The sequence below is a fragment of the Haliotis rufescens genome, unplaced genomic scaffold, assembly GCF_023055435.1.
Source record: "Haliotis rufescens isolate VD_foot unplaced genomic scaffold, xgHalRufe1.0.p SCAF_6, whole genome shotgun sequence".
In the NCBI taxonomy this organism is placed as follows: Eukaryota; Metazoa; Mollusca; class Gastropoda; order Lepetellida; family Haliotidae; genus Haliotis; species Haliotis rufescens.
In genome coordinates, this window is record NW_025964334.1 from 31668731 (window position 1) to 31683942 (window position 15212).

The window sequence follows — 15212 nt, forward strand, 5'->3', positions numbered from 1 at the left end:
CTCGCTTTCGAAATGTCACGCTTGCATTCCAAGTACCAAGTTTTCCGACTCCCCATTGTTCTCGGTGCCTTAGGTTTGGTACCTCCCAATATGTTGACTGACATTGGGAGATTACCCGGGTTTGCTACCGGTAATACCGCCCTTCTAACAATCTGGGTAATGCAGAAGGCTGCAGTGTTGGGGAGTCTTCACATTCTCCGAAAAGTTTTGGGTGGGTTTGACTAGACAGCGCTTCCTGGGAGAAGTCCCATTCGCTGTCTGGGCTGCGTGTAGAGGGGGCAAGGGCCCTGAGCTGATGATGAGCCTAACCAACTGTGCAAAGATCACCCAAACTGCTGCATTTTTTATTTTAATCTGTACATTATAATAATAATAATAATAATAATAATAATAATAATAATAATATGCAATGAGTTTAACACATTGTCAGCGGATAATCAGAATTTGGCACAAACACAGTATCTTAAGCAACATGATGGAGTGGCTCGATCCTTTTATTACTATCTTCCCGATGCAAGTGAGTTAACTGGCTATAAATGTCCAGTTCCACCCTTGCCGAACTAGGCTGGTATTATGGAGTTACATTTTGGCTGGACTTACGAGTCTATGCATAGTCAAATCAAAATCGCGCACCGAAATCGAAATCCGGTTCGTAAAGTTTCATGCAGATTTCGGTCGACTGCAGGATTTGCAAAGCATGTGCACCGCTAACTCGTTGTCAACAGATATTTTCTAAATCTTTTCATGCTTTTAATCAAGGTGCTCACGTGATATGATGCACTTCGCGATGTAAGACTCACAATATAGATCTTGATTATCAATCAGATCGTCTTGACTGGGCGCCACCGTTTTGTTTGAGGCAAATGCAAGTGATACGAGAGGTTGAATCTGATTGGTCAATAGGAGAGGCATAGAAAGGACATTACTCGTAATAGCCACTGGTGGCGCTACGATCGAGCCCAAGAATTCCAGCCTAGTTCGGCAAGGGTGGAAACTGGACTTTTAAAGTCAGTTAACTCTCTTGCCTCGGGAAGATGTTTATTACCGTCTTCACCATGATTGTGTTTTTGACACAGGGATCCATCCATGGTACACAACACGACATGTGGTGTAATAAACTATTTTTACAAGAATTACGTCCCTTGCTACAAGTTTTCAGATTTGGTGCTTCCTGTCTTCAAGGACAAGTTTCCTGAGAAACTGCATGAATATGTGCATGTTTATAAAGTATACTTGATTCTAACAAACACAATTCTGTTGAGCTCTATGGTAAGTGATAACGATGTCTTCTTATTACAATACAGCGAGGATGATTAGTTAATCTCAGAAGAAATGCATTTCTTTTGTTCCTGAACTTTTATCTGCTATGACAAAAGCGTCGCACGCGTACCATCAAATTGGGGATGATGTTACATGTGAGTAGAGGACGGAGAATATTCTGGGGGCGAATATATTTCGTGACACCGGAACTACTGATGTTACTGATTTCAGAAATCTTATTAATCCTCACAAACATTCGGTTTTAACACTAACTACGTAAAAACTGTCAACATATCCACGCCGTTATACTCTGATTTAAAATCGAAAATATATTCTTTAACACAGGCTACGATTTGAAAATGGTACCAGTGTAATACCAGTGGCTAGAATATCATGGTGCAGCCAGGTTTCTGTTAAACATACAACATCATAACTATCTAATTCAGCACTGATTAAATCTACTTTAAAATCTACTAAGACTGCGTACGTTTATATGTATAATCTTTATAAGCAAAGTAATCCAAAATATAGAGAAATGTGTATCATCTTCCCGAAATGATTAGCATGTAGAATAGATTCAAAAACACCTGTATTGAACAACATCAACCGGCATCGTCAAAGCAAAGTGTACATGTAATTGTTACAATGGGGCTGGCGGTGAATATTAATGAAGAACATCTTGTTAAAAAGACACACCGAAACTGATTTGCATAACTGATGACCACAACATATTGCAAAATATCAAAATAGGAAAAATTATACAGTTTAACCTCACACTGAAGAGAAAACAAGAACGACACAGAGAAGTAAAATAGTACGTCATATAGAACTGAGATAAAGTAATCTGAGAAGGAATTCATACGTTATATACAACTTAAAAATATATTATTATGAAAAACGAAAGGAAAGGTGGACTCCCCCCCCCCCCCCCCCCCCCCCCCTTCCACACCCACACATACACACACACACAAGTAACTAAATGTATAACTCAGAAAAAATAAAGGAGATAAAAAAATGAATAAAAAAACACATAAGCAAATTAACATTAAAACTATTGGCAACTGCATGGCAAGTATTTATGAAACGACCGGGGGAGGAAATATTCTGGGGGGAGATTTTATTTCGTAGGGTGGGGGAGAGTTAATTTCGAGAGGGGCGGAACTGTACCTGTATAAATTCGCCGGGGGGAGATTTTATTCTGGGGACGAATATATTTCGTGACACCGGGACAAGTCATTAATACATTGGACTCAAATAGATAATACAGTGAAGTCAAATTGTTTTGTCATCAGTATGTACACTGCGAAGTAAACTAGGACACGTGACATGTTTATTAGAAACGTATGTAGACAAGTATGTAGCTATCCCTGAACTACTCTTTTCCAGCAATGGAATCAAACTTGCCAAAGTTCGGTCGACTGTCGAGGGGGGGGGGGGGGGGGGGGGGGGGGGGGGTATATGCGCTTGTGTTAAGAAGTCAATCATGCCTTATTGCACGATGATATAGATAAAGATCTCCTACTGATAGTAGCGCATGCTCCTTCTTGTTGGTCGACATAGGATAGTGTTACAAGGGACCCGATGTTATTAGAACGTTTAGAGCAGTGGTTGTATGATAGTCAAAGCATTGATGCAGACGCTCATATTCAGTTGTGGGGGATTTTAACGCCGGAGTCGGCTGTGGAAATCAGCCTCCTGTTTTTGTACATAATGAAGCGATCAGAGATTTTTTTTCAAGATGAGCCCGAGCTCCAGAAGATGAGCCCGTGAGAAATATTCATGTCATGGTTGTGTAAATAGATTTGTCAATTTACTTTTAAATTTTTGCTTTATATTTAGATTAGATATACTCAGTAGTCGTGTTGCCGGAGATAGTGGTGGTTCTTTAACTTACATCTCTGAACAAGGATGTAGTGGCATGGATTATTTCATTTCCTCTGTTGAACTTTTTAGCTACTACAAAAACATAACAGTAGATAACAGAATTGAGAGCAAGCATATGCCCGTAGTCTTATATTTCAAAGATATTGTAAAGGATATCATACCAGTAGAAAACATACCATGTCCTGTAAAGTATGGCTGGAATAAGTTGCATGCTGACACTTTTATAGCCACCATGATGGCCCTAAAACACTATGTTACAGACTTTGTTAATATTATATATAGAGAGAGAAGTTAATGAAGCTTTAGACATGTTTGTCAGTTGTATATATAGATCAGCGCAATGTATTAACAAGAAAGTTGTCATTAATTCCAGAAAGTTTGATTTTTATGGACCGGACTGTCACATAGCATAGATGGAAGCCAAGCGTAGTTCAATACACTTAAAAAATGACAAGTGTTCTTCAAGCAGAATACAATATTTTAAGTTGAGAAACAAATACAAGAGTACCTGTAGATACTGGCAACGTGAGTGCCAACAGAAAATAGGGCAAAGGCTTTAAGACAAGGATGTATGCTGATCCCTGTGCTATTCACATTATTAATAAAAGAATTAGCTACAGATGTTACGGCAAATGGAACTCATGGGATTCTACTCTTTCCAGATATAGTAGAAGTATTAATGTTGTTATTTGCTGATGATGTAATTGTCGTTTCTGATACTATATGTGGTTTACAGCGTCAGATAAATATTTAAGATACACATGCAGATAAGTGGGGAATGACTGTTAACTTGCACAGATCAAATGTTATTGTGTTTAGAAGAGGAGGAAACGTATCAGTTAAAGCTAAAGTTTGGTGTTATAGAGGTCAAGTTTTAGAGGTTGTTAATACTTATCGATATATAGGATTAGTCTTCACTTGTAAGTATAGCCTCAGTTAATATGTTGCTGATCTAGTCCTACGTGCCAAAAAGGCTTCATTTGAGTTACTTACGACAACAAGAACAATATCAACTACTGCCCCCAAAGTGTTCTCAACCTTATTTGATTGTCAGATTAGTCCGATTCTTTTGAAATCATCTGAAATTTGGGGGATCAATAGATCTGAGAGCGCAGAGACAATACACTTACTGGCTTATAAAAACTTCTTACAAAAAGGACCACATATACCAAATGCTATAGTTTATGGTGAATGTGGCCGATATCCAATGTATATAAACTCACTTGTTCATAGTGTTGGATACTGGTGTAAAATATTATCAATATCATGAGGACCCCCAAGAAGCCTACAATATGTTATTTTATTTGGGTGGCTACTGAGTAGGACCCGGGTACCCACAGAACATTGTTTAATGACAAAAAATATGCACCCATTCCATCTGACTTTTAATATGGTTGAATAAAGATATAACTTAAGTCAACTTCAGTGTATGCATGACCAGAATGTTTAATTCATGTGTCTCAATAAGTTTTGCCAGGGTTATAGTAAAAAGATTCCCAATCGGACATTTTGTACCTATCTCTTGAGGCCTACAGTGTGTATCCGGGGAGGGTCGGGTAGTAGGGGGTGGGTACCCGGGTAGTAATTCTTGACTCGGCCCAGCCATAATAGTTATTATGCACGTAATTGGGGTTCATTTAACTTCAATGAGTTACACATATCCCCATTTCATTACCTGAATAGAATTGACATGCATCATTGTTATAGGGAATTCAATGAGTTACACATATCCCCATTTCATTACCTGAATAGAATTGACACGCATCATTGTTATAGGGAATAGCAGCCTTATGAATACACCGGGGATGAAGGAACGTAGGGTGTTCAAATCCATGAAGTATTGACGACGCTTCCACCGAAGTCACCTTTGTTTTTCTTCCTACTTCATTCTGATACGCCATGATATAACTACAATACTGTTCAAACTGGTTACTCTTTTGGCTTGGATTATTCAAGTTCTTGTGGTACGAAGTCTGGAATATCCTCTGGAATATAATTTGCGAAAACCTCATCTTTGGTTTTATGTTGTATTTCTGATACTCTTTTGAAAAACATATCCTCAAAGTCTCCTATTGGGGGGTCGTAGTTGCCGTAGACGGTGATCCTGTAGAGGAGGATGTCGATGATGTACATCAGGTGGTACGAGACGTAATGGAAGCTGATGGATAACTGACTGCAGCACTCCGGACCCTGAAACAGGCAAGTGTTCTATGGTGATAGGCATCTATCTGAACCCGGAAACAGACAAGCATGTACTGTGACAGACATCACTCTCTAGACCCTGAAACAGAAAAGCGTTACTATTGAAACAGTCTGTTTTATAACTAAAATTGTTGCGGGGAATTAACTCCGGGATCTCCACGCCTTCAAAAACAGACAGAGAGGTTCTCAGGCAAAATGCAGGAATGTTTGTTTTATATGATATTAAATAGGCAACAAACATACATTTAAACAAAATCTACTTATTCCATTTCATAGTTAATAGTTAGGACAACATAATGAGCAATTAACTGGTATCAGTTGAGTATCAGGCTCAAACTACTCCCCTCGTTCTATATCCGATTCTTGAGTATCAGGCTCAAACTACTCCCCCTGTTCTATATCCGATTCATGAATATCAGGCTCAAACGACTCCCAGTTTCTATATCCGATTCTTGAGTATCAGGCTCAAACTACTCATAGTGGTTGTGAGATTATAACTACCATTTGTTAGATCTGTCAAACAGACTATCCACTCACACTTCCTTTTAAAATCTTAGACACACATTTGTATTATATGAAACTCGGTAAAGTTTGATTCACAAACATCAAATGCCACGTTGTACAGCTTATTAGGTAGGTAAATATATCTGATGTTATTTACTCAGTTTATAATGCGCAGTTACCGAGATATAATGAATTGTAATTGGTGAATCGCTGCATTAAAAATAATAGGTAACATTAATACAAGACCATTAGTTTTCGTGTATAAAGAGACATAAGTGTATCAACCACCTATTACCCAATAAAACAATGACCGCGCAATGACTTCGTACACAAACTTCAAAAAGGAAACTTATTATCATATCACATTAGGTAAAGTAATAGTTTTCATGTGTTTGAAAAATATAGATTTCCATTAATTTTGTTTCATAATGATCGTGCATGCATATCAACATATTACATGAAGAAATAAGATTGTCAAACAGGTCAAGGTGCCAATATAATTATCTTTCTTAAAAATATTACAGCCATTACAATCAAACATCAGATGCAGTATTATTTGAAAACTCAAAGTTAGTAAATCAAACAGAATAATGAATACAAATCTTTCCTAAGTTAAAACAATATTGCAGTAAAGCGTCAATATCACATCATATCCAGCCAGTATGTCAGAAAATAAAGATGCTGATGTGTAACAGTATTTAAAAAGTTTAAACGAAATGACATGATAATGTCCTTAAAATCCATCACATAAAATCTTATTATGCAAAAACTAAATGCGGTGCTATTATCGAAAATACTGTGCTGTATCATCGAAAATATATTATTTGTGTACGACAGACTGTTGCACAATTAGTGTCAAAACATTTGTATTCTTGAAAACAAATGGGGGAGTCATTTGAACCTGGGGAGTTATCTGATCCACGATTTCGTATCCCCAAAGTTCGGAGCCGTATGTTAGAATGGGCAGAACCATGCTATCAAAAATCTTTAGTGCAGTCGTAATTGGTAAGCCACCACACATAGAGTGCAATCTGTATATGATTAAGCATACTTTCTCCGCCTGCTTTGCCAACACCTGTTTCGATCTCGTCCAAACTAGTTTAGGTGTAAAATATAGACCAAGATATTTCTAGAAGGAGACGGTTTCGATCTGAGAGCCCCTGTAATACCATTTTTCATACTGCTGTAGTTATCCACCATTTCTTCGATTTTTGTATATTTAGGTTTATACCCCATTTTTCACAAAAGTTGCTAACGTAATATATTTGTTCTTGGAGTTTGCCTGCGGAATCTGCAGAGTTACCGACATCATCAGCATAGAGAAGTGAACATATATTAGGATAATATCCAGATATGAAAATGCCTCTACAGTTTGAAGAAGCCATCTCAGTAACCAATTCGTTGATGTAAAATGAAAATAACAGCGGGCTGACCATACATCCTTGGCGAGTACCAACCAAGCACTGAAAAAAGTCTGTGAGACCTTGATCTGTCTGTACACAAGTCTGTAGTTTTGAATACATATTTCTTAAAACAGTTAAAATATTTCCATCTATTCCACAGCTAATAAGTCGATGTCAAAGTAAAGTGTGATTTACGCAATCAAAGGCTTTTGAGAAGTCTATGAAGAAAACATATAATCTGCCACCTGTTGATTTAGAGAGGTATTTTTTAATCATCCCATAAAGAGAAAACATGTTGTCCACCGTCGAATAACCTTTCCTGAATCCAGCTTGATTTTCATAAATAACATCATTTTCATGAGACCAATTTTGGAGTCTTTGGTTTAATATTTTGGTGAAAACCTTTCCAATCACTGGTAATAGAGAGATTCCTCTATAGTTGTTTGGATCAGATAAAGTGCCTTTTTTTATGAAGAGGGCATATGATTGCCTTGCACCAATCAATCGGGAAATTCCAAGTTTTCATTATTTCATTAAACAATTGAAATGAGGAATGTTTTAAATAATTCCGATGGAATTCCATCGCAACCTGCAGCTTTATGGCATTTAACTTCCTGAAAGGTTATGTCTCTATTAAGTTGATCAGGTAGTCCTTTATTGCAATTGTTACAATGTGAATCATGCTCGAATAAATGTTAATAACTTTATCTATAATAATCGACCTGTATTCAGTAACTGTTTAAAGTAATTATGCCATTCAGTGCCACTGACTTTGATACCTGTAGAAGACGAATTGGTCTTTTTAAATGATTTAGTAGATTGCCATATCCATATCCAGCCAGTATGTCAGAAAATAAAGATGCTGATGTGTAACAGTATTTAAAAAGTTTAAACGAAATGTCATGATAATGTCCTTAAAATCCATCACATAAAATCTTATTATGCAAAAACTAAATGCGGTGCTATTATCGAAAATACTGTGCTGTATCATCGAAAATATATTATTTGTGTACGACAGACTGTTGCACAATTAGTGTCAAAACATTTGTATTCTTGAAAACAAATGGGGGAGTCATTTGAACCTGGGGAGTTATCTGATCCACGATTTCGTATCCCCAAAGTTCGGAGCCGTATGTTAGAATGGGCAGAACCATGCTATCAAAAATCTTTAGTGCAGTCGTAATTGGTAAGCCACCACACATAGAGTGCAATCTGTATATGATTAAGCATACTTTCTCCGCCTGCTTTGCCAACACCTGTTTCGATCTCGTCCAAACTAGTTTAGGTGTAAAATATAGACCAAGATATTTCTAGAAGGAGACGGTTTCGATCTGAGAGCCCCTGTAATACCATTTTTCATACTGCTGTAGTTATCCACCATTTCTTCGATTTTTGTATATTTAGGTTTATACCCCATTTTTCACAAAAGTTGCTAACGTAATATATTTGTTCTTGGAGTTTGCCTGCGGAATCTGCAGAGTTACCGACATCATCAGCATAGAGAAGTGAACATATATTAGGATAATATCCAGATATGAAAATGCCTCTACAGTTTGAAGAAGCCATCTCAGTAACCAATTCGTTGATGTAAAATGAAAATAACAGCGGGCTGACCATACATCCTTGGCGAGTACCAACCAAGCACTGAAAAAAGTCTGTGAGACCTTGATCTGTCTGTACACAAGTCTGTAGTTTTGAATACATATTTCTTAAAACAGTTAAAATATTTCCATCTATTCCACAGCTAATAAGTCGATGTCAAAGTAAAGTGTGATTTACGCAATCAAAGGCTTTTGAGAAGTCTATGAAGAAAACATATAATCTGCCACCTGTTGATTTAGAGAGGTATTTTTTAATCATCCCATAAAGAGAAAACATGTTGTCCACCGTCGAATAACCTTTCCTGAATCCAGCTTGATTTTCATAAATAACATCATTTTCATGAGACCAATTTTGGAGTCTTTGGTTTAATATTTTGGTGAAAACCTTTCCAATCACTGGTAATAGAGAGATTCCTCTATAGTTGTTTGGATCAGATAAAGTGCCTTTTTTTATGAAGAGGGCATATGATTGCCTTGCACCAATCAATCGGGAAATTCCAAGTTTTCATTATTTCATTAAACAATTGAAATGAGGAATGTTTTAAATAATTCCGATGGAATTCCATCGCAACCTGCAGCTTTATGGCATTTAACTTCCTGAAAGGTTATGTCTCTATTAAGTTGATCAGGTAGTCCTTTATTGCAATTGTTACAATGTGAATCATGCTCGAATAAATGTTAATAACTTTATCTATAATAATCGACCTGTATTCAGTAACTGTTTAAAGTAATTATGCCATTCAGTGCAACTGACTTTGATACCTGTAGAAGACGAGTTGGTCTTTTTAAATGATTTAGTAGATTGCCATATCCATATCCAGCCAGTATGTCAGAAAATAAAGATGCTGATGTGTAACAGTATTTAAAAAGTTTAAACGAAATGACATGATAATGTCCTTAAAATCCATCACATAAAATCTTATTATGCAAAAACTAAATGCGGTGCTATTATCGAAAATACTGTGCTGTATCATCGAAAATATATTATTTGTGTACGACAGACTGTTGCACAATTAGTGTCAAAACATTTGTATTCTTGAAAACAAATGGGGGAGTCATTTGAACCTGGGGAGTTATCTGATCCACGATTTCGTATCCCCAAAGTTCGGAGCCGTATGTTAGAATGGGCAGAACCATGCTATCAAAAATCTTTAGTGCAGTCGTAATTGGTAAGCCACCACACATAGAGTGCAATCTGTATATGATTAAGCATACTTTCTCCGCCTGCTTTGCCAACACCTGTTTCGATCTCGTCCAAACTAGTTTAGGTGTAAAATATAGACCAAGATATTTCTAGAAGGAGACGGTTTCGATCTGAGAGCCCCTGTAATACCATTTTTAATACTGCTGTAGTTATCCACCATTTCTTCGATTTTTGTATATTTAGGTTTATACCCCATTTTTCACAAAAGTTGCTAACGTAATATATTTGTTCTTGGAGTTTGCCTGCGGAATCTGCAGAGTTACCGACATCATCAGCATAGAGAAGTGAACATATATTAGGATAATATCCAGATATGAAAATGCCTCTACAGTTTGAAGAAGCCATCTCAGTAACCAATTCGTTGATGTAAAATGAAAATAACAGCGGGCTGACCATACATCCTTGGCGAGTACCAACCAAGCACTGAAAAAAGTCTGTGAGACCTTGATCTGTCTGTACACAAGTCTGTAGTTTTGAATACATATTTCTTAAAACAGTTAAAATATTTCCATCTATTCCACAGCTAATAAGTCGATGTCAAAGTAAAGTGTGATTTACGCAATCAAAGGCTTTTGAGAAGTCTATGAAGAAAACATATAATCTGCCACCTGTTGATTTAGAGAGGTATTTTTTAATCATCCCATAAAGAGAAAACATGTTGTCCACCGTCGAATAACCTTTCCTGAATCCAGCTTGATTTTCATAAATAACATCATTTTCATGAGACCAATTTTGGAGTCTTTGGTTTAATATTTTGGTGAAAACCTTTCCAATCACTGGTAATAGAGAGATTCCTCTATAGTTGTTTGGATCAGATAAAGTGCCTTTTTTTATGAAGAGGGCATATGATTGCCTTGCACCAATCAATCGGGAAATTCCAAGTTTTCATTATTTCATTAAACAATTGAAATGAGGAATGTTTTAAATAATTCCGATGGAATTCCATCGCAACCTGCAGCTTTATGGCATTTAACTTCCTGAAAGGTTATGTCTCTATTAAGTTGATCAGGTAGTCCTTTATTGCAATTGTTACAATGTGAATCATGCTCGAATAAATGTTAATAACTTTATCTATAATAATCGACCTGTATTCAGTAACTGTTTAAAGTAATTATGCCATTCAGTGCCACTGACTTTGATACCTGTAGAAGACGAGTTGGTCTTTTTAAATGATTTAGTAGATTGCCACAGTTCATCAGGATTGACACGAATACTATAAAGTTTATCTCTGATTTCTTGCCGAAAAGACGATTTACAACCATGACACACTGATTTAAATATTCGCTTCTTTTGTTTATAAATTTGCAAATCAAGTGAAGCGTCAGTCAATCTAATTTTTTCTAAGGCCCGATACTTTTCACACTTGGCTGTCTCACACTGCATGTTCCACCAGGCTTGTGGGTTGGATGGTATTTACAATGAGTACATTAAAAGCTCTATTCATGTTATGATGCCGGTTTACGTAATGCTTTTTAACCTCGTTTTTGACACTGGAGTTTTACCTGAAGCTTGGCTTGTTGGCAAAATAAAACCAATCTACAAAAACAAAGGAAACCAAGCTGACCCAGACAATTACAGAGGTATTTCTATCCTAAGCTGTTTAGGTAAATTGTTCACTACACTATTGAATAATCGTTTACAAGCTTACTCAGTTCAGACTAATCTGATAAGCGAAGCGCAAGCAGGATTTAGAAAAAATACTCAACAATTGACAATATGTTTATTCTTAAAGCTCTCATTGATATCTATAGAAACCTTAATAAGAAGTTGTATTGTGTTTTCGTCGATTTTAGCAAAGCTTTCGATACAGTATGGAGGTGTGGTCTGTGGACAAAAATGATAAAGTCTAATATCAAAGGAAAATGTTTTAATGTCATATATAATATGTATCAAAATATCAAATCTTGTGTCACACATAATAACAAGGTGTCAGGTTTCTTCCCATGTCAAATTGGTGTAAGACAAGTTGAAAATTTGTCACCTTTCCTGTTTGCTTTGTACCTTAATGACCTTGAACAATTTTTATCTGAAAATGACTTTGAAGGACTGCATAATGTTAATAACCTTTTAATAGATTCACTTGAACTGTACATAAAACTTTTTCTCATTTTGTATGCCGACGATACTGTTTTTAATGGCCGAAAGCCCAGAAGATTTAAGAAAGTGTCTCACTATATTTGAAGAATATTGTATCTGGAAACTTAAAGTCAATGTTGACAAAACGAAAGTTGTTATTTTTGCCAAGCGCTCCACAAATAGAGTCTTCAAGTTTATATTAAATGGCTCGTTTCTTCATGTTGTTAAAGAATGTGTTTACATTGGTATTTTATTTACAAACACTGGTAGATTCTGTAAGGCACTAAAGAGACTGACAGATCAGGCATCTAGAGCAATGTACGCTGTATTTCGTAAAATTAGAATATTAGAAATTCCTATTGACTGTCAACTGAAATTATTTGATCAACTTGTTCAGCCAGTATTGTTATATGGATCTGAGGTGTGGGGTTTTGAAAATGCTGTTGTCATTGAACGTGTATATCTTAAATTTTGTAAATATATTCTCAAGTTAAAACAGTCAACACCCGATTACATGGTATATGGTGAACTAGGGAGGTATCCTCTCAGCATTTTCATTAAGATAAGAATGATTTCATATTGGTGCAAGCTAACATCATCACAAACTAGCCTTTCTAGTATAGTATATAAACTTATGTTTCAAATGTCCATTGCAAATCCAGATTACCATTTCCCACTATTAAAAGAAGTAAAATGCATTCTTCAAAATATAGGCTTTAATTACATTTTGCTGTCTCAAACCTTTATTAGTGCCGCATGGTTGAAACAAAATGTGAAACATGTTCTCATTGATAAAATTTCTGCAAAGATGGCGAGAATCAAAGGAAAATTAATCTAAAGGTTCCTATTATAACATGTTTAAAGAGTTACCATCTCTAGAACCTTATTTACTAGAACTACCAATCACCTTACGCATCTCTCTTGCTCGTTTTAGAACAGCAAATCATAGATTACCCATTGAAACAGGAAGATGGTATAATATTGTGAGAGAGGAAAGAAAATGTACATTGTGTAAAAATTTTATATGTGATGAAATGCACTTTTTTTTAGAATGTCCAAAACTCTCAGAAATTAGAAACAAGTTTTTGCCTCAATACTACTGTATGTATCCTTCTGCCGTAAAATTCTCTCATTTGATGTCCATTACTTATAAGCCAACACTATTAAAACTGGCAAGTTATATAAGATCATGTATGGAAATGTTCCACTGACATGTTTTCTTCATTGTATCTTATTCCTGTGTCCAATTACATCTCTGTATCACTGCCGTGATTTACGAGAATAAACACCATTCATTCACCACGCGGGCTGTCTGGCGGGTATAGAGTCACGTGACCCATGTCGTCTGCTCATTGAAGCTGCTGCCCGCTCGAAAAGATGGGATATCTTATTGACGGCGTTATCAATATCCTTATAAATTTCATCACTAATAACCTTCATGAGTGATTTTGAAACATCATCAGTGATTATTTTATCAGAGACTTTTTGGCAGCTATCTCTCCAAACGCATCTTTCTATGTAGAAGGTGTCAGTAACATGTCACTGGCTCTATCCATAAGCTTAGTCTTAATATTCAATTCACAAATAATAGGAAAGTGATCAGATTCGTCCAGACTCAGCAAGCATATAATCCACTGTGCTACGTCCATTGTTTGCAGTACATGTGTAATTACCAACCTAATCCCCAGAAAACCTTCCATTAAGAAATTGAACACAATATATACAGCAAATTTCAAGCAGCCTTCTACCAAAGTTGTTTACCTCTTTATCTCTGTTTTTAAGGGGTAGTGAAAATCCATCGCTGTCATACCAATCACTAGCAGGTAGATATTCTGCATTGTCATCAATAATGTAGTCTTCTTCAACACCTGTTCTACAACTAAAGTCTCCTATTAACAGTAATTCTGCATCATATGTATTATTCATTTCATAAAGTGTTTCTTCAAGAATATCGAGACTGTCTTTATCTGTTCCCTCATAGTAGGTTGAGTTTTCTGGAGAGATGTAGAGAAATCCAACAATTACATCTGTTTCCATATTCAACTAGTTTCCATCCAAAAGAATGTAAACTGCATCCTGAACACATTGTTCAATTCTCTTGACACCATAGCACGTAGACTGGTGAATAAACACACCTATTCCCCAATGTCTACCTTTACTTCTACAGAAGTAAAACACCTTATAGGAGGAAAGAAAGTCACACAGTTCTGAATGTGAGTAGCACCATGTCTCTTACAAACTGACAATCATGTATTGTGAAAAATATCGTTAATGTTACTGTTATGTTTATGCTGTTTCAATGACTGACAATTCCAAGAATATTGAAATTGTTTATACAGGAGGAATGAGTGACTTTGTATCAATCAAACCCTGGCCACACCCCTATTTCAGTTCAATGAGTTCCTCTGTTTCAATATTTATATCAAAGAGTTTATTGTCAATCATTAACTTGTCAAAGCGGAGATAGGCTTCCTTGCTGTCTTTCCTGGCATCAAGCACATGTGGGATAAGTTTCCTCCTCTTTTGTCTCACTGTGAAGCTGTAGTCCTCGCTCACCTTGAATGGAGACTGCTTCAGCTTGTTCCTGGCACGGAAAAGAATGTCTGACTTGGTCTTACTACTGGTAAGCTTAACCACTATTGGTCGAGACTTACCCCCAGACCTCTTCCTACCCACTCTGTGTGCTCTGACTATCACAACTTGATTCCCATCCTGTGCATTTTCCATTTCAAGTTTATCATAATGTTTCTGACCTGTTCTTCTTTTTTACTCCTTTTTGTAAACCCTTTACGATATCTGCAAGTTTCTTGACTGTAATGACAGGACCCGGGTTAGTTTCCACATCACTACAAACAGTTATTGTCAACATCATCATAACGAAAACTGTAGCCACACAAAGTGACATACTCAAAGTCGGGATTCTAAACTTCACCTTCAGTTTTCTAGGCGAAAAGGTTCCAATTTTCACTCTCGATGTGACAATGTCCACTCCAATACTGCTTTTAGTGAGTTAACTTGCCTTCTTTTATGACTTTACAAAAAAAATATTGATGAGCTCGTTGTTTCATGTAACTGTCA

The 15212-nt window shown here is 36.4% G+C and overlaps 1 protein-coding gene across 1 annotated transcript in view; it reads right to left on the bottom strand.

The window, feature by feature from the left end:
* Nucleotides 1–2729: 2729 nt before the first annotated feature.
* The window catches only part of LOC124119156 (glycoprotein-N-acetylgalactosamine 3-beta-galactosyltransferase 1-like), a 69370-nt gene continuing 56887 nt past the window's right edge, over nt 2730–15212 (bottom strand). The window contains exon 6 of the mRNA XM_048386495.1: nt 2730–5334. Within this exon, the coding sequence (XP_048242452.1) occupies nt 5092–5334 (243 nt within the window). The 3' untranslated portion in view covers nt 2730–5091. The remainder of the gene's footprint in view (nt 5335–15212) is intronic.